Source organism: Psammomys obesus, unplaced genomic scaffold (genome assembly GCF_907164565.1).
Source record: "Psammomys obesus unplaced genomic scaffold, mPsaObe1.curated_primary_1811, whole genome shotgun sequence".
NCBI lineage: Eukaryota > Metazoa > Chordata > Mammalia > Rodentia > Muridae > Psammomys > Psammomys obesus.
Window position 1 is genome coordinate 36,050,415 of NW_026596051.1, and position 21,026 is coordinate 36,071,440.

General features: G+C 39.9%; 2 protein-coding genes across 4 annotated transcripts in view; both read left to right on the top strand.

Annotated features, from left to right (window-relative positions):
* Tbc1d19 (TBC1 domain family member 19) overlaps nucleotides 1-21,026 on the top strand; it is a 142,854-nt gene that overhangs the window by 42,276 nt on the left and 79,552 nt on the right. For all 3 annotated transcript variants that reach the window (XR_008722010.1, XM_055623932.1, XM_055623933.1), the window contains 5 exons: nucleotides 1,159-1,205; nucleotides 1,368-1,478; nucleotides 5,637-5,709; nucleotides 7,509-7,547; nucleotides 8,990-9,102. Coding sequence is in view for 2 of the 3 variants with exons in the window: in XM_055623932.1 (XP_055479907.1) it covers nucleotides 1,159-1,205; nucleotides 1,368-1,478; nucleotides 5,637-5,709; nucleotides 7,509-7,547; nucleotides 8,990-9,102 (383 nt within the window). In the remaining variant the exon portion in view is untranslated. The remainder of the gene's footprint in view (nucleotides 1-1,158; nucleotides 1,206-1,367; nucleotides 1,479-5,636; nucleotides 5,710-7,508; nucleotides 7,548-8,989; nucleotides 9,103-21,026) is intronic.
* LOC129688938 (keratin, type II cytoskeletal 73-like) lies at nucleotides 17,130-18,368 on the top strand. The gene is made up of 2 exons (XM_055624013.1): nucleotides 17,130-17,135; nucleotides 17,214-18,368. The coding sequence occupies exons 1-2, from the start codon at nucleotides 17,130-17,132 to the stop codon at nucleotides 18,366-18,368; spliced, it is 1,161 nt and encodes a 386-aa protein (XP_055479988.1).

A 21,026-nucleotide genomic window follows, 5' to 3' on the forward strand; every position in this document is an offset into this window, starting at 1 on the left:
GGGAGAATGATTGTTAAAGGCAGAGGACCAGAGTGTCTGCTGTGAAATTATGTCTTCTATATAGGACAGGGAAGCTGTAGCCATGAAATGACAACAGTATGGTAGGGTAGCCTAAATAAGACCCGAACAAGGATAACACCAACATGGACAGGGAAAAATCTTATGATTTGGGGTGGACTGTAGATGGACTGTAGACATTTTACAAATGCTGAGAGAGGAAAATTTAGCCTTCCCTAGGGATGGCCATAATACCAAGTATTCAGCCCTAAAACATAAGTTTATGAGCAACACTAAATGGACTCTTGGTTATACTTATAGATTTATGTGTATGTATGCACGCACCATTAATAATTAAAGAAAAACAATAGAGAGCATACATGAAAGTAGAAGGAGGGCTTGGAGCTAGAGAAAGTATAACTGCAGGAGGAGCGGAGATGGTAATAGTGGATTGAAGATAATGAGAATATATTACACCCATGTATGAAATGTCATAAACTCAGCAGTGTATACAATTAATAAATGACAATGAAAAAAAATAAAACAAGTAAATAAAATCTCTTCAATAGCTTCCAGAGACTTACCTTTTAGTTAAGGTAGAAATTCTATAAACTTAATTATGTTGAGATCTGAGGAAAGATTGTCTAGTGAAAAGTAAATTTCAAGAATTTAAAGAGTTTTAATTGTATTTACTGTCACTTTAAATTTAGTGCACAGTCAGTTTTATACACAGAATGAGTAGCAGCTATATATTGTAGGTGCGCATAATTGTTTGGACAGATGCGTACAAGGGCTCGCTCCTTCCCAGCCCCGCTGCTAACGCGGCTCTGGAAACTAGGCAAGCAATATGCTATAATAGGAAATGGTGCAACTGAAATGAGAAAAGATAGTGCAAGCAGAGAAAGTGATTGAGAATGCATTATTTGTATTCTAAGCACTTTAAAAATTCTCATAAAGAATCTTTACAAGAAACTCTTCTATAACAGTTGTTTAAATTGTCAAGGACAGTGTTGTTATTTCTGTGTTCACAGTATCTCAGAGTATACAACAAATAATACTCAATAAATATGTGATTCATCCCTATGGAAACATAGGAAGTGACGTTCATATTTATTGGTCATTTAGTATATTATCTGAAATTTTGTTTTACTCTCATTCCAGACCTAAGTCTTTTTCGACCTGTTTATGCACCTAAGGATTTTCTTGAGGTATGTTCTATTGGATAGATATGCAAATATTATAGGTGTAATTGGAGACCCATGCATGACCCCAAATGACTTTTTCAGCCTGAGGTGATGCAACAAGAATTATCATGTTTGGCAAGGGAAAACTTATAAGATACTAACAAGGCTTCTTGTTTATTTTTAAAGGTATTAATTAATCTCCGCAACCCAAATTATGAAAATGGTGATTCGCTTAGTTTCAGGACTAATTTGGGTTTAATCCAAGTTCCTCTGAAAGTAAAGGACATTCCTGAATTGGTAAGTATAAACACTGAAGACTAAGTTAATGTATATTAGAAGATAACCACTAGAAAAATATTGTAGAGCCGCATGTATCTATTATAATAAGAGTCCTGGACACATTAAACAAATTACTAATGTGACATCCTTTAAGTTAGAAATATGTACATAGAAAGAGCAAGTTTGAGTGTTGAAGTCAGATAAGTTTGCATTGGCCTATAACTGTTTTGCCTATTATTTCAATAAAGAACAAATATTTATGAGGCAGCTTACTGGGACTCAGGTGTCTGATATGTGGCTATAAAAATGATTAGAACACATCATAAGATTTGTAAGAGGATTTTTCCATTCTTTTAAAAAAATTTATTATTTATTACTATTTATTCACTTGGTATCCCAGCTGTAGCCTCCTCCCTCATCTCCTCCCAATTCCACCCTCCCTCCCTCTTCTCCCATGCCCCTCCCCTAGTCCGCTGATAGGGGAGGACCTCTTCCCATTCTATCTGATCCTAGCCTATCAGGTCTCATCAGGACTGGTTGCATTGTCTTCCTCCTTGGCCTGGCAAGGCTGCCCCCTCCCCCAAAGGATGTTTAAGAGAGCACATGTTATTTCCTGAAACCCAGAACATGGTGAAACACTAAGAGAAACTGCCTTTGCTCTGGAACCCATTGTCTCAGTGAGGAATTGGTTTTCAAATGAACTGTGAAGAGAGTTCCTGATGGTGGAATGAAGTGTCATCACTCCTTTTGTTACTGATTCCAGAATAATAAAGGATGCAGCACTGTCAGTGCCTCTGTGTGAAACTCTGAACTTTAAAGATGGAGAGGTCATCTAAAGCAGGGAGATGTCAGACCAGAGGGCAGTGTGCTGAGAGCGAGTATGCAGCAACCACATCATCTGTCGCTCTACATCCCCTACTCTGCTCTGGTGCATTAGCAGATTATCGTCCTTTTGCCAGCTGGCTGCATGTTATTTTGTGAATAAAGGGATGGTTCTGGAGGCATATTTGGAAAGCTCCAGCAGGAGAAAGCTATTTCCCTTCTGGTTCCTATGTATAGTAATGATCTCCGCAGCCCAGCTCCAGCCAAGGCTGCAGCAGGTTCCTTTTGGCATTTTTTTTTTCATCACCCTTGGTCTTGGTCACAGCCTTGAACTCTGGGAAGATGCTTTTTCTGATTTCATACTTCCTTTTCATTTATGTTCCTCGAAGCCATGGTTGCTTTCTGCATTTGCTGCTTCTGTTTTTCCCTCTTGACATCTGTGGCAGGCCTTTTCTTTATTAACTAGAAATTGACTGAGTAAAGAAGCAAAACGGTTTTCTTCATAGAACCTTGGGAAAGCTCAAGAATCAGAGACACCATGGCTGCCCACCATGGCAGTCCATAGGGCTGAGAATGGAGGTTCTGGGAAGACAATCAGGTGGAGCTCCTTCCCACTGTGCAGAGTCACATGACTCTTCCCATCCCCATAGGAGGCCAGAGGCACACTCACCAGAGATACAAACAGCTAGTAACTTAGAATCCTCCAATTTACAGTAGGAAGACTGAAGTCATTAACACAGGGATCAAGTGAAAGTCTATGGAATGGTGAGACCTTTGTTCTTATCTCTGCTACTATGCTTTCAGACCCTCTACCAACTTTAGAATACCAGAAAAGCTAGTGAAGATTTGGGGAACCCTTATCGTTCCACCCTTGGCTGGCACAGAGCTGTCTAACGGTGGCCCACCACACTCTAGGGAGATCTTTGCTGCATTGCTCCCAGACTTATTCCCAGACTTAAGCAATGAACTTAAAATCCCCAGATGTTTAAACTGTTGCCATTTGAGAGCATGAGGCAATGAACTCAAAGATCAAAAGGAGGGAAAGAAGGAGGGGGACAGAGGGAAAGGACAGGGAGGAGAAAGGATGGGAGAAAGAATGAGAATAAATGAGTATGAGAATAAGAGTTTATAAAATGATCACTAGTATTTGATTTAAGCTTTGTTTAAGCTTTGGTCTTTGTGTGACACAGAAGAGAATAGGCAACAGCTTGGCCCCATATTAACTTTGATGTATAGAATGACACTAGACAGAAAACAGACATGCCTGTGTTTCAGCACTAGTGTCAAAAATATGTTCTTCTGGTAGTCCCAAGCTCTGGTTGCAATCTGGAATCAGTCTGTTTTGAGTCTTGGTGGAGTCTTTTTTCTTAAACTTTTTCTCTTCATTGCCATTTCTGGAAATTCTTCTTCTCTTTGGTTAGAATAGTAATTGTGGGGGAAAATAACAATTGCAGGTTTTACCCTAGGGCCTATGATCTCCCAATCATGGATTTTGACAAGGATTATAGTACTAGATGTGGTATTTCCTCTTGTGGAGCAGGCCTCAACTCCAATCAGAAGGTCATTAGTTACACCGAAACAGTTATGCCTTTATTGTAGCAGTTCATACATCTTGCCTGCTAGGTCAGTACTGTAGCATGCAAGAGTATGGTTAGTCCTCGTCTGTAGTCATCGGGACTAGTTTCTGCTATCCTTACACCGTGTCAGGGTGATTCTGACCCAGAATGACTGGATTATGTTTCAAGTAGATGTCTTGAAATGGAGATGTACTAACTCTAAAGAGAGGTTGTGACTAGTGGAGTAGCCAGATGGGACTAGACACTAGTAGTTCTGTACTTGCTGGGTCAGGCATTTGTACCAGGGAGATAGTAGTCATCCACAAAGAACTGCAGGCTAGTGGGGGAGGGTGGACAGTAAAAGGACAGTTTTACTACAGTGGGAGTAAATGTTTAGGTTGAGGCTGAAAAGAGATAATTTATTAACAGTGCGTTTTTTTCAGTCTGGAATAGCAAGGAAGGCTTCTGAGGAGGCACACTCCCTATGATCAATTTTGTGGAAATTGGGAGGTTGCTAAGGTTGAATGAAGAATAGTCTAGAGCAATGACATGGAAATTGGACATTCAAATCTCACATGTCATAAGTAAAACTCTACATTTTTATTACAGAACTTAGCATTGAAGTGTTTTTTGGCCCTAGATTTGTGTTTTAGTGTCCAGATCAATGTTATTCTTAACCTGAGATGTATAGTCACTAATAACGATTCAGTGAAAGAAGTGTCATAAAATACATGGAAGACTGTTGTTGAAATGGAAGAACCATGAAACTCACTAACCTACATAACAGATGATTTGGAAAAATAACGTTATTTCTGTTTTAAAGGAGAGGGAAGTTTGGTTTACCAAATAGTTATAAAGCATTGAAGCAACCATTAATAGAAGTATTTAATTTCTTGTAGAATAAAATAGTACAAACAGTATGAGGTTTTCTATGCTTACAAAATACAGATGTTATTTTTGTCCCAGATAAGTGAAGGAAGTCTTATGAATAAATCTAATTTCATCCTTATTTTAGCTGAGCACTTAATAGTTCAATTTTACTAAAAAATGAGTTTGTTTTGGGTATTTGCGATGTTTGGTTTGTTAACATCAGAGTAAGATGCCAAATCATAGAAAACACAGAGAGACATGTTGGTAATATGGGACAATGATGTTAGATAAAATGGATTCGTATGATGTGAGTGAGTGGCCCTGGGGTGGGGAGGAAGGAAGAGAAGGAAAAAAGTCAGGGGAGAGACATCGGCATGTGCTTGCCTGGGTTCATGTTTTATATAATATTATTTATATATATATATATATATATATATATATATAAAACTTTATACATCAGTATCATCTCTTTCTATGTGATTTGTATGTTACCGAAAAAGGCATTTTTTTTTTTTTAAAGAAGACATTGTCATTATTTATACTAACTAAAGGGTTCAAAGTAAAAAGTTTTAGACAGGAAAAAGTGATGGAATGAAAAATATTAGCGAAGGTCCTGTACCAGAAAAATACTGAAAGTTTACATTTCTTTTCTCATTATGTATATAATTTTTCCTAGATGCTATCTATCACTTTTTTAGTCATGTTTATTTCATGTGAAAATGATGCATAGCCGTATCTACATTACACAGCTATCGTTATTCTGTTCCTTAATGTTTAGGGTCCATTACTGTTCTTTTGGTTTTTTAGGTATTTATATGAAACAGATTCATTTTACATGTGATTTATGTGTTGATATTTAGGTGAAGTAATCTTTTCCCATGCACCCGGGCCTGAGATATGTGCTAATTCTCCATGTGTTACTTTTCAGAAAGAATGCTTTATAGAGCTTGGCTTAAGTACAGGACAGCTGGGTATTGATGACTCTACACAAGTGCCTCCTGGTTAGTATTTCCTATGTGGTATTTAATTAGTGACAAGAGTTAGCTTCCAAGTACACAAGCCATCTTTATGCAGATCAGTGGATTACAAAGTTGAAATACTGTATGACCTCCAACCAATCAAGAAACAGTGTATCACAACAGTTTAGAAGACCACTGTGCACAGATACCAATTAACACCCCATAGTAACAGCTGTCCTGCTTAAAACACCATAGGGCTGGTGTGGCCTATTTGGAATTATTCACGGTACACACTTGTGTCAGTTTTCCATGGGTTACAGTTGTCTATAAGGTCCATAGTGTTATGAAGAACTGTAAAATTATTTGTTCCATTTCTGTATTGTGATCCACCACATGTAACTACTACTGCCTATCTTGTTTGTTGATGTCATTTGAGTTATTCCCACCATTTAGTTTTCATCACTTGTCCTGCAATGAATATATTTTCACAGGCCACTTGATGTGACGTACATCGTAGGGCATATACCTGAGAGTGAGCTGATAGTTGTCCTCTCATGTGCACGTGAACAATGTCAGTGGATATCCCCAGCTTTCCTAACTCGTCATGCCAACTTACACTCTCACCAACTCTATTTGAGAGGTTCATTTGCTCCATTTTTTTTTTTTTAATCTCAAATTCCCAGTCTCTTGTTTTTACCACAATGGTGGCTCCATGTTTCATATTGGTTCCAATTGTTTTTCTGATGACTAATATGGTCAAGCAGCTTTTTCCTCATCTTTATAAGCTACCACTGTTGGTAAAGAACCTTTTCAAATGCTTGGCTTATTTGTGTCATACAGTTGCGTGCTTCTTCCCATCTTTATAAATTATGGATACAGGTCTTTTGCCAAATATATATGTTACAAATATATTCAGAAACCTATCTTGTCCAAACTCTCTTAGTGGTGTTCTTTTTTGTGTGTGAACAGAAGTTTATTTTAGCATGCTATAGTTAATGAGTTTGCTTGCATTATCATTGATATATTTTAAAAAGCAGCCATTCCAGCGAAAGCATTTAAATGGCATTCAGGAGGCGAAGCTTGCACCTAGAAGAGGTAGGCTGTGCGGAGATAAATTTTAATCTAGCTGGACTGGAAACAGCACTTTATAAAGGAAGCTGCTAACAAGATTTTTTTTTTTAATTCAAAGAACTTTTTTCCTGAATGAATTTTTAAGTTTTATTTATGTAGTGTGTGTATGTGTGTGTACATGCATGTGTGAGTATGTACTTCTGTATGTTTGTGTCATGTAATTGTGTGATCAGATCTCAGGTCCTCTTGAGTGACTGCTCTTAACCCTGAGCTGTCTCTCCAGCCCCTGAATTGATATTAATAACAAATAATTCTTTGAATGACTTCTTTTTGAATGGACAGAAATATTTTTGTATGAGAATATATTCTGTTTTAACTAAAGAAACCTTAGTTTTCCCATTTTTTCCTCCCCAATTAAGAGTGTGAACTCACTGTAACAACTTAGGAAAAGGCTTTTCCATGTTTAGGCTGCTTATTGAAGTTTTCAGAGCCAGGTGTGGTAGTGTGTGCCTTGCGCTTAGAAGGCTGAAGCAACAGGGTTGTGCTCTTAAAGCCTTCCCAGGCTACTTAGTGAGATTAAGTCCAGCCTGGCAACAAGGTTCTGTCTCAAAACAACAACAACAAAACAAACCCGAAATTCCTATGTTTTCTATATAGTTATCCAATTTTAAAAATAATTAGAAGTATTAGTACCAGGAAAAATGCTTCTTATTCTAAATGTAGTTGATAATGTTTGTGTTTAATAATTTTATTTTCTTTCATATTTTCAGAACTTTTTGAAAATGAGCATGTGCGTATTGGGCAAAAAGGTAAGCTTAGATTCATTAAAACCTATTTAAAAATGAGACTGTTCTAGGTAACTGTCCTCATGAAGTAGCCTCAGCTGAAATTTGTTCTCTGAAAAGTGAAGCACTGGAGAGTCATAATATTTAACCGAGCAGGTAATCTAACAGGAATCTTTATTTAGAAGCAAAATGCGGTATGTTAGCTGTCTCAGTAAATGTAAATGAAGCACACAGCTGGCTCACTGAACAGGAAATGCAGACCAGCATTCATCAGCCTCATGAGAGTCAAGCACTCTGCAGCAGAATCTTATCTCACAATCAAGGAGGCAGCTTCCTTTTTGATGCATCTACACACCTCTCATTAGGGCTAATGAGGGCATGCTCCTGCATCAGGAGAGGATGGAGCCCTTAAATCCCTCAAAATGGCTCAAAATGATAGAGTTTAATAAATGTAGCAGGTCTCCACATCCTGGATAACAATTGCCCATCTTTGGAAACTCATTTTCTTGTTTCTGTACATCCTTTATTGCCTTTGAGGTGCAAATAAGGCTTTGTGTCAGACTGAACTGTATGACAATTACTGTCATGTACCAATGTCCCTACTTCAATTTTTCAAAGTCATGTTAATTTCAAAGACCTCTTTTGTGGGTTTGGCCTCTTTCATTAAACATTCAGATAAAGAATACTCTTTAAAACTTATCATGCTGTCTTTGTCTCTTTTTATCATGTCTAGTAGAATATTTCCTCTTCCCTTTGAAAGGAAACAAGAGAATGGTTCTATTATATGAACATTGGTTGTGTAGTATATCTCATTTTTTTGTTTGCTTTTAGTTTGTGAGTTTTTTATTTTCAGGTTGAATAGTTCATATTTTAATTAAAGAAAATAAAAACAAAAGCAAAATGATACTATACTGATTTTTTTAAAAATGGGTGCTTAAGGATAATTTTGTTGAAAGTTTATTAGTCTTTGTTTTGCATTTCTTTTCCATTTTATTTCAAATTTGTACAGAGCTAAGAAGCCATTTGGTAAAATGGGTGTTGTCACATTCGGCCACATTATTCTTGGGCAGAATTTTGCCTGTCTAGTGCTGTATGTGGAAATACAGAGTGCCATGACTTGGTAGCTACATTTATGAAAATTACCGGTTCCAAGGGTGAGGCTCTGCTCAGTCACAGAAGCCAGACATCAGTCTCCTTAGGAGTTGTAGATCTGTGGAGCTGTGGGAAAGCACAGTGATCTCAACACTGAGAGCTCTTGTCAGGCTGAGGAGGAGCTGGGGGCTCAAGACTTGAACCCCTTGGGCTGTGTGCTAGCGTCATCTCAAAACCCAGAGAGTGGAAGGAAGACAATGGAAAATGCACGTATGTCAGGGGCAGAGCCTGAGACGTTGCTTCATAATGAGAGATCCCTGAGGTGCTCCTTGCATTGTGAATTTTCTAACAGGATTATCGTATACATTTGACAGTTCTAGCACAGCAGGATAGCGCTGCTGCTCAGCAATACATCAGACAAGGAAGTCCCACGGCACTGAGGGCTGAGCTCTGGGCGCTCATTTTGAATATCTCCAGTCAGCCTGAGGTAAGAAGCAAACAGGATGGATCAAACTTAAGTTTAAGGATGTGTCTTCTGGGTATTGTTTGTTCAAAGAGGAACAGCTGTGAAGTACTTTGTTATTCACCCTGCTTTTCATTTCCAGTTGTTGTTTTAGGGGAAGGCATGATTTAAGACAGAATTTAATCAATATCTGAATAAATATTTTTGTTAGTAAATAGTGTGATCATATATATATGTAGTAAAACAAGAAGTAAAATTCTAAGTCAGATCAGCAAAGCGTTGACAGAATGGGATGTTCTAAAGAAGAGCAACTGAAAACGAGTAAGTGAATCCTTTGTGAGTTTTGGTTTGATTGGTTGTTTTTTTGAGGTAGGCTCTTATGTAGCCCATGTTGGTTTCAAATTCACTTATGTAGATGAGGCTGGCCTTGAACTTCTGTTGCTCTTGTCTCCACTTCTGAAAGTGCTGGGATTATAGGCATGTACAACCACCCTTGGCTTTTATGGCTACCGTTGAAATATGCACTGTCCTTATGGTTCTAAAATTTGACCGATACTGTGGGGATATTAATTTTCCAAATACATGATCATTTTTTAAGGAAATGCAATGAATATTAAAGGAAGTGACCAACCCACTAACAGATAGATTGAGATCCTTTGTTTTCCAGTGTTGGGGATGAAGCCTAGGGCTTCATGCATGCAAGGCAAGTGCGCCATCAGCTGAGCTGGTGCCCTGCCTAGGGCGTAGGTATAGTAGTGACAACTTGCATGGACATTGACTTCTCCGGGATAGTCTCTCTGTATTCACAGATGTAGTTACCTGTGTATAGTGGTTATATATGTGTATAAAGTCATTCTTTTAAAGATTTCTAATCACTGTCATACGAACAGTATAACAGGTTCTATGAATATATAAACCTGGTGTAAATTCAGTTCCCTTGTCTTAGTGAATGTATATCACTGAGCAAAATGCCGAAATTTCATCAAGCCTCAGTTAGCCTATCCTTGAATGTACATAATAATAATAATATTTATATCATATATTTATGACAAATATACAAAAATAATGTGAATTCATCAATATAATAATGGGCACAAATGTTTGCCACTAATGGCCACATAATTGCTTGTAATTATGTTACAAATTTACAATATTGATAACAAAAAAACATTAATTTCTGTTGTGAAACTACATTTTCAACCTTTGCAAAAAAGGTGTTTGTATATATATGTATGGTATGTGTGTGCACGTGTGTGTGTGTGTGTCTTCAATCTCCCTATGTGAACAGCATTGTCAGCATCTTTTATTTGAAAAAAATAAAGCTTGTGATTGAATGCAGAGCAGTTTTAGAGCATGAGTTATTGCTGATATTTTGTGGTAACACTTTGGAGATAACTGTTTACAAAACAGATTTGAGTAATTTGCATATTTTTCTGTTTGTATGGTCTCCTATTCAACATAATTCCTTTTTTAATTGACTTATTATTACAATTTATTCACTTTGTATCCTGGATGTAGCCTGCTCCCTCATCTCCTCCCAGACCCATCCCCCTTCCCTCTTCTCCCCTATTCCCCTCCCCTATTTCTCAGAAAGGGAGAGCCTCCGTTCCCTACCATCTGACCCCAGCTTATCAAGTCTCATTCCTCTGCATTTTCTTCCTCCCTGGCCTGGCAATGTTCCCCTACCAGGAGGACATGATCAAAGAGTGGTCAACAGTCCATGTCAGAGATAACCCCTGCTCCCCTTACTTGGGAGCCCACATGAAGCCTGAGCCGCCCATCGGCTACATCTGAACAGGGGATTTAGGCCCTCTCCATGCATGGTTCTTGGTTGGTTCATCAGTCTCTGCAGGACCCCCTGGGCCCAGATTTGTTGGCTCTGTTGGTCTCCTTGTCCCCTCCAGGTACTTCTATCCCCGGACTCCTCCATAAGACTCCTTGAGCTCTGCCCAAAGTTTGGCTATGAGTCTCAGCATCTGCTTTGATCCCCTGCTGGGTGGAGTCTTTCAGAGGGCATCTATGGTAGCCTTCCATTCTGTTTCCTCTCTTCAACCACCTAGGCTCCTGTCCTGTTCATGCTTTTCTCCTACTTCCAATGTCTATCTTGTTTGGCCTTCTGAATGAGAATTAAACATCCTTCCTAAGGTCCTCTTTGTTATTTAGCTTCTTTAGGCCTGTGGATTTTAGTATGGTTATCCTATATTACATGACTAATATCTGCCTATAAGTGAGACTATACCATGCATGTCTTCCTGATTCTGGGTTACTTCACTCAGGATGATCTTTTCTAATTTTGTTCATTTGCCTGCAAATTTCATGATTTCCTTGTTTTTAATAGCTGAGTAGTATTCCATTGTGTAAATATACACAGTTTCTTTATCTGTTCTTCAGTTGAGGGACATCTAGGTTGTTTCCAGATTCTGGCTATTACGAATTAAGCTGCTATGAACATAGTTGAGCAAATACATTGATAAACTGATTTAGTGTTCTGTAAGATATAAATTACAGGTATTCTGTTTGGGACTAAGGCTATATAAATCCCCACTTTTCACAGAATATAGCAAAATGTTTGTATACTAAAGTTAAACTTTTAGTCTTTCTTTGCACATGATGTGGACTTTGTGTAAAAGTCTGTTATGTCCTCTTCTCCAGAAAACCTGCCTGGCACCCAAACTGACATTAGAACTTTCTCATTAGATATTTAACCAACAAATTTTAACAACTATTTTTTTTTCTGTTTTGATAGCTGTGGCAAAAGAAAAAAGTAGCACATAAAATATGGCCAGGAAATACATGTTGAATTAATGAATCTTTATTTAATTAAATTTTTTTAATGTTAGGCATGAATAGGTGTTTTGAGTACGTGTGTGTGTGCACCATGTACAGTCAGTTTCCTTGGAGGCCTAAACCAAGCGTTGGGTCCTCTGGTACTGGGGTTTATAGCCCAGTGGTTGAACTGTAGTGCTCCTAAGTGCTGAGCTATCACTCCAACCCACAACTTATTTAATGCTTGAAAGGTCTAATGATAGACATATTCATGAAGACTTAATAGGGCTATCCTATGGTTATCAAATTCTTTCTTAGAGAATGCTCTCCAAGCCAGTGAGGTGAACAGACCCTACTACAGAAAAGAACTGTCTCAGTGCAGCCGTCTCTCTGTATAGTCATTGCAGGCGCGAGCCTGGAAGAATCCCTGCACATCCTCTCCTTTAAGAATAAAAGTGAGATCTTACTCTTTGTCACTTTTGTTCCCAGGCACCTCTGATTCTTTTTTTTTTTTTTTTTTTTCATGGCAGAGTTGCTGGTCCTTCTCTTTGGATACCAGAATTCTCAAATTAAGTTTGTAGTTTAGTTGCTTCCCCCTCCCTCCACATCACATCGCATCACATGATAAAAACAAGCAAATAATGAGGTAAAGACAAATAAAACAAGCTCAGCCATGACAAAGATACTCAATGGTGATTAATAGGCGAAGAAGAAACTTGGTTAGATGAGGTTGTGAAAATGCTCTCACTAGAAAAAACAAACAAACAAAAACTGTTGCCAGATTGTTTCTGTTTAAAAGACGAAAGAGGGCACATAAGAGAAAAATATAGAAACCAGTACCTTCTTTTGGACAAAATGCCTTCCTTAGATTTACTAGAAGAAAACACAACATAGAAATGTTTTATTTTTTATTTATTTATTTTTTTTCTGGAGAGGACAGGAACTCCATGAGAGCAGTAGAACCAGAAAATTTGAACACAGGGACCTTCCCAGAGACTCATACTCCAACCAAGTACTATGCATGGAGATAACCTAGAACCCCTGCACAGATGTAGCCCATGGCAGTTCAGTGTCCAAGTGGGTTACATAGTAATGGGAAGAGGGACTGCCTCTGACATAATCTGATTGGCCTGCTCCTTGATCACCTCCCCCTAAGGGGGGAGCAGCCTTACCAGGCCACAGAAGAGGACAATGCAGCCACTCCTGATGAGACCTGATAGACTAAGATCAGAAGGAAGGAGAGGAGGTCCTCCCCTATCAGTGGACTTGGGGAGGGGCATGCTTGAAGAAGGGGGAGGGAGGGTAGGATTGAAAGGGGAGGAGGGAGGCGTTTACGGGGGGATACAAAGTGAATAAAGTGTAATTAAAAAAATTTAAAAAAAAGAATAAAAGAATTGGAAAGAAAAAAAAAAGAATAAAAGTGAATTGTAGCTTCTGTGTTTTTTCTAGCTCTTTCTCCATTCTCTTTTCTTTTCAAAGCTGCATCTTAAACAAAAGTCTATTATATAGTGAACAGGGCAAGGCTAGACTTTTAAGTAACAAGTAGCTACTGTACTTGATACTATTGCCTTGTTTGTCCTTGGAATTATCTTGATCTTCATTTTAATTTATCCTTTTCTTAGTTTTTTTTTTTTTTCTCTTTTTATCTCTTCATGGGGGAGTAGGGCTTCTTAGAAGAGCATGGATAGTTCCCTCTTACTCTCTTACTGCTCTGAGGTGCCAGGCAGCCTTAAAACTGGTTTAGTAAATGTTTTTTAAATACTGAGGAACTACAATAGTGTGAAAAATAGCACTTACCTTTAATTTACTATTAGATATTTTGTTTTGGATAAATAAAGGGACTATACCATATATCACTGTCTACATTATAATAAAATACATTGCACAATGGTGATTCTAGGGAAGGGTAGCTTATCTCACCTTCCAAGAACTTTATCTGAATTTGTGCCTGTATCACTTGGTATACAAAACAGTCTTGGTACTGTAGAAATGGCCCAACAGTTAATAGCACTGGCTGCTCTCCCAAGGAACAGAGTTTGATTCCCTGAGCCCAAGTGGTGGCTCATAAAACTGTCTGTAACCCCAGTCCCAGGGAATCCATTACTTTCTTCTGGTACACAACCATAAGTGGAGGCAAAACACACATACATATGATTTTTTAGAAAGTCTTTTAAGTCTCAGTTTAACTTAGAGTTTTGTGAAATAAGACAACTTGTCACTCTAGATTCCTTCCAAGAGAGAGAATATTACATGCTCAAAACATTTTAACTAAAATATACTAAAGGTTAAACATTTATTTAGCTGAGTGATATGGCATATAAAAATAATTAAATGAAAAATCAGAAATGGGGGCTGGAGAGATGGCTCTGAAGTTAAGAGCACTACTTTGCTCTTCTAGAAGTCCTGAGTTCAATCCTCAGCAACCACATGGTGGCTCACAACCATCTATAATAAAATCTAGTGCCCTCTTCTGGCGTTCAGGTGTACATGTAGGCAGAACATTGTATACATAATAAGATAAAGAAATCTTTAAAAAGAAAGAAAAATACAGAAATGTTTAACTGCATAATTATTTCCTGTGTACACAAAAGCTTTGGTACATCGCAGCATCAATAAATTATTATAATTTATTTTATATACTGTTACTAAATCAATTTGAAGTGCTGTTATAGCACAGGCTCTAAGAGCAACAATAAATAAATGGGACCTCATGAAACTGAAAAGCTTCTGTAAAGCAAAAGACACTGTCATCAAAACAAAACGACAGCCTACAGACTGGGAAAGGATTTTCACCAACCCTTTATCTGACAGAGGGCTAACATCCAGTATATATAAAGAACTCAAGAAGTTAAAAAGCAACAAATCAAGTAATCCAATTAAAAAATGGGGCATGGAGTTAGAGAACTCTCTGTAGAGGACTGTAGAATGGCAGAAAAACATGTAAAGAAATGCTCCTTAGCCATCAGGGAGATGCAAATCAAAATGACCCTGAGATTTCACCTTACACCCATCAGAATGACTAAGATAAAAACCTCAAGTGACAACACATGCTGGAAAGGATGCAGAGAAAGGGGAACCCTCCTCCATTGCTGGTGGGAATGCAAACTTGTACAACCACTTTGGACATCAATCTGGCGCTTTCTCAGACAAATAGGAATAGTGATTCCTCAAGATCCAGCTATACCACTTCTAGGCATATATCCAAAAGATGCTTAAGTATACAACAAGGACATTTGCTCAACCATGTTTGTAGCCCCTTTATTCGTAATAGCCAGAAACTGGAAACAACCCAGATATCCCTCAGTTGAGGAATGGATACAGAAATTGTGGTACCTTTACACAATGGCATACTACTCAGCAATTAAAAACAAGGAAATCATGAAACTTGCAGGCAAATGGTGGGACCTAGAAACGATCATCCTGAGTGAGGTATCCCAAAAGCAGAAAGACACACATGGTATACACTCACTTATATAGATCTGAGATAGGATAAATATACTGAAATCTTTACACCTAAAGAAGATAAACAAGAAAGAAGACTCGGGGTAAGATGACCAATCCTCACTTAGAAAGACAAATGGGATGGACATTGGATGTAGAAGAAAACAAGAAACAGGACAGGAGCCTACCACAGCCTCTGAAAGACTCTACCTAGCAGTATATCAAAGCAGATACTAAGACTCATAACCAAACCATCTGCAGAGTGCAGGGAATCATATGAAAGAAGAGGGTGTTAATAAGACCTGGAGAGTACAGGAGTGCCAGAAGGACCAAATATACCAGGGCGTAGGGGTCTTTCATGAGACTGTTCCTCCAACCAAGGACCATGTATAGATATAACCTAGAACCCCTGCTCGGATATAGCCCATGGTAGCTCAGTGTCCAAATGGGTTCTCTAATAAGGGAAACAGGGACTATTTCTGACATGAACTCAATAGCAAGCTCTTCCACTCCCCTCCCACAAGGGAAAAGCAGTCCGGCTAGGCCACAGAAGAAGACATTGCAGCCAGTCCTGAGGAGACTTGATAAGCTAGGGTCAGATGGAGGGGGAGGAGGTCCTCCCCTGTTAATGGACTTGGAAAGGGGCAGGGAGAAGACGAGGGAGGAAGCGTGGGATTGGGAGGGAATGAAGGAGGGGGCTACGGCTGGGATACAAAGTAAATAACCTGTGGTTAATATAAAAAATTTAAAAAATAAAAATAAAAAAGAAGGTGCTGTTATTATTTTATAAGGTCTATAGTAACCTCTTAATTTGCTTATTAGAAAAAGCCAACACATTTTGACTACATATTGAAAAGAATATGACCTTGTTTTTATGAAGTGTTTGATATCTAGCTTGTAGTTTTGAACTTTTTATGGACAGATAAATTTCTGAATCAGCATGACCTTGTTTTCGTGCAGTCACCCAGCATTTTGTATTTGTTGCTTTGCTGTATATTTTATTATGTGTCTGAGTTTTAGCTAGTTCAATTAGGCCACAGGATTGCTACATAATTATATTCATAGGGATGTTGGCTATTTTTAATAATTGGGCCCAGAAAAATCTGTCTTTATGTGTAAAATTTATTCAGTGCATTTGAATATATTTATATTTCTTTATGGAAATATGTGATCTAAAATTATTATTTTAATGATTACTCTTATTAAGGTATTTATTAATTTTCTGGCAGTGGTTAGGAAAAGCATGTGATAACAAAAAGCATTGCAGGTACAGTTGAAAATAAATTGTTGTTAGGCAATTAAAGTAAGATTCCCTGTAAGCATTTATAATTCATAAGTAATATAGATGAAAATTTTCAGTCTAAGTTACCTTTGGAAATAATTCCTATAATTGATTTTATTTCAGTATGTCAGCATACACATGAACAACAAATTAAAATAAATATTCATAGTGTAAGCTCATTGATCATTTTCTAAAGCAGTATTTTTTCAAAAGTCACTAGGATTGTGTTTCCCTCTGCTTTATATAAACGATATAATATCCAGAATATATAAAGAACTCAAGAAGTTAAACAGCAACAAATCAAGTAATCTAATTAAAAAATGGGGTACAGAGCTAAACAGAGAGTTCTCTGTAGAGAAATATCAAATGGCAGAGAAACACTTAAAGAAATGCTCGGATGGGACCCCTTCCCAGGATACAGACACACCACAGGACAGAGCAGAGAGGTAGCAGACGGTACCCTGGGCACCAGGGCTGAGGGAGAGACAGGACCAAAGGCCTGTGAAAATATGAGAGAGCTTCATTTGGAAGGTGTCTCGGGGCAGAGGCAGTGAGACTTAGAATGCAGGTAAAGGAGAGGCCGCAGGAGCCTTGGGAGGTGCAGGATGCCGAGCCTGTGCAGTCTGCATTTTGAGGAGCCTTCTAGGTGCGTTTCCTAGAACAGCAGAACCAGGTGCTGGAGACCAAGTGGGAGCTGCTGCAACAGCTGGACCTGAACAACTGCAGGAAGAACCTGGAGCCTGTATATGAGGCCCACATCAGCAGCCTGCAAAAGCAGCTGGACACAGTGTCTGGGGACAGAGTACGGCTGGACTCAGAGCTGAGGGGCATGCGGGACACGGTGGAGGACTGCAAGAAGAGGTACGAGGAAGAGATAAACAAACGCACGACTGCGGAGAACGAATTTGTGGTGCTTAAGAAGGATGTGGACGCAGCGTACATGAGCAAGGTGGACGCCCTGGACGGCGAGATCAAATTCCTCAAGTGTCTGTACGAGGGGGAGATTGCCCAGATGCAGTCACACATCAGCAACACGTCCGTCATCCTGTCCATGGACAACAACCGCAGCCTGGACCTGGACAGCATCATTGCCGAGGTCCAAGCTCGGTACGAGGAGATCGCCCTGAAGAGCAAGGCCGAGGCTGAGACAGTGTACCAGACCAAGTTCCAGGAGCTGCAGCTGGCAGCCGGCCGGCACGGGGATGACCTCAAGCACACCAAGAACGAGATCTCGGAGTTGACCCGGCTCATCCAGAGACTGCGATCAGAAATCGAGAGTGTGAAGAAGCAGTGCTCCAACCTGGAGACGGCCATTGCTGACACCGAGCAGCGAGGCGACTGCGTCCTCAAGGATGCCCGGGCCAAGCTGGATGAGCTGGAAGGTGCTCTGCAGCAGACCAAGGAGGAGCTGGCACGAATGCTGCGTGAACACCAGGAGCTGATGAGTGTGAAGCTGTCCCTGGACATCGAGATCGCCACGTACCGCAAGCTGCTGGAGGGCGAGGAGTGCAGGATGTCTGGAGAACACACCAGTTCCGTGAGCATTTCCGTCATCAGCAGCTCTGCGCCTGGGACCAGCGGAGGGGCTGGTTTTGGGTTCGGTAGCACTGGTGCCTATGGCTACCGGCCCAGCTCCGTTGGTGGGGGCTACGGCATCCTGTCTGGGGGCTGCTTCACCGGTAGCGGGAATTGCAGCCCCCATGGAGAGACCAAGACCAGGCTGGGTAGCACCAGTGAATTTAAGGAAGTTTCAGGAAAGAACGTGGCTTTGGGCTCACCCACAAAGAAAACCATGAGATAGACTGACAGCCGGGCGCCCGTTTCTGCCTAGCTGTGGTTTTCTCTGGAGTCTCTGCCGGGAAACCCCTCTGTTTGCCATCACTCACTCGCTCGCTTCTTGCCGTTCTTTGCTGCCAACCCCGCTGCCTTTGTCTTTATTAGCCATACCAGGATTCTCAGGTTGAAGCTATCTCATGAATCCTTCTGCCTCAGTGCAAAAGGGACCATTTCTCTGAGCCTTCCATATCCTCGTGATGGCTCACCTGCATGCCCCTTTCTGGTGGAGCTTCCCTCTAGGCTAATCCTGATCCTCTGCTGCCCATTACCATCTGGGCACATGAGACAGGAAGTGTGTTGAAGGACGGTCTTTTGAGAGCCGGCCCAGCCTGCCGCAGCACCGGGCCACAGCTGCATCTGGCACGATCTCTGTTGGTGTAGGGCTGGGAGTCCCCATCCCGTCTGGACCTGGTTCAGCTCCAGTCCTCTGTTCCTGTACCCCACTAATAAACATATAAAACCCATAAAAAAAAAAAAGAAAGAAATGCTCAACATCCTTATTCATCAGGGAAATGCAAATCAAAATGACCCTGAGATTTCACCTTACACCCATCAGAATGGCTAAGATCAAGAACTCAAATGACAACACATGCTGGAGAGGATGTGGAGAAAGGGGATCCCTCCTCCATTGCAGGTAGGGATGTAAACTTGTACAACCACTTTGGAAAAACCAGTCACTTTCTCAGACAATTAGGAATAGTGCTACTTCAAGATCCAGCTATGCCACTCCTAGGCATATATCGAAAAGATACTCAAGTATACAACAAGGACATTTGCTCAACCATGTTTGTAACAGCCTTATTTGTAATAGCCAGAAGCTGGAAACAACCCAGACGTCCCTCAGTTGAGGAAAGGGTACAGAAATTGTGGTACATTTACACAATGGCATACTATTCAGCAATTAAAAACAAGGAAACCATGAAATTTGCAGGCAAATGGTGGAAACTAGAGATTATCCTAAGTGAGCTATCCCAGGAGCAGAAAGACACACATGGTATATACTCACCTATAAGTGGATATTAGACATATAATATAGGATAAACATATTAAAATCTGTACACCTAAGGAAGCTAATCAAGAAGGGGGACCCTGGATAAGATGCTCAATCTTCATTCAGAAAGGCAAAAATGGGATAGACATCAGAAGAGGAAGAACACAGGGAACAGGACAGGAGCCTACCACAGAGGGCCTCTGAAAAACTCTGCCCAGCAGTGTATCAAAGCAGATGCTGAGACTCATAGCTAAACTTTGGGCAAAGTGCAGGGAATCTTATGAAAGAAGGGAAAGATAGAAAGATCTGGAGGGATAAGGAGCTCCACAAGGAGAGAAAAAAAATCTGGGCCCAAGGGTCTTTTCTGAGACTGGTACTCCAACCAAGGATCATTCATGGAGATAACCTAGAACCCTTGCTCAGATGTAGCCCATGGCAGCTTAGTGTCCAAGTAGGTTCCCTAGTAAGGGGAACAAGGACTGTCTCTAATGTGAACTCAGTGGCCTGCTATTTAATCACCTCCCCCCGAGGTGGGTACAGCCTTACCAGGTCAGAGAAGAAGACAATGCAGCCAGGCCTGATGAGACCTGATAGACTAGGGTTAGATGGAAGGGGAGGAGGACCTCCCCTCTCAGTGGACTTGGGGAGGGGTATGGGAGGAGAGGAGAAAAGGAGGATGGGATTGGGAGGGGCTTAAGGAGGGAGCTACAGCTCAGATACAAAGTGAATAAACTGTAATTAATTAAACAATAAATAAAAAATTTAAAAATAGGAGAAAATGTAGTTTAATCTGTCAATAAGACTTCTCATCTGTAGAGCTGCCTCTCTGACAGGGATAGTCATCTTCTTTGGCTTCACATACATCAGAGATGACCACTGAGGGAGAAATAAAAGCAGCCTGTCCTGTCCAGCTTGGATCAGCTGGATTCACACTGGCAGGGCATTGAGTGATGTGTGGCACAGCTTTGAGGCCTTCAAATCACATAGATCATCATATTAGTGGAGATAAAGTAACAACAAGTACCATATGGCCTTGATGAAATCCAACAGCCAGGCTGAATCAAATCTTGAAATGATAGTCCTGAAACTTAAGAATATTTCCTACAGGCAAATGCAAGCTGAACAGCAATTCTGACATTCATTAGGGTCACCATAAGGCTGCAATATTAGTGCTATTATACAGCATTGTTTTTAAGGTTCTAGCCAGTGTTGTAAGATAGGAAAATGAACTGGTTTATTATTGGCTAGCGAAGATACACAGTCCTGTTCTCCTGAGATCGTTATGGTTAAGTACCTAGAAAACTAAAACATTGCTATAAAATTAAAATATTTTGGTAAGATATTGTATAAAATACTTAAAAATCAGTTGCTTTTATCCATATCATCAATAACAACTTGAAGTACAAAACTGAAAAACACCTAGTTTATAATAATAGAATCAAAACCATTTAATATCAAGAGAGCAAGAAAGCCATAGAGGTCATATGACGGAAATGCACACAAAAGACAGAGCAATAAAGCGTGAGTCTCAGAAAATCCTCCAGGCACCATTTTGACCTAACTGATGTATCCTATCTTTCCCTCACACCAACCTTACAATGAAGGCGTTGTTATGATTTTTTTCTGAAACCC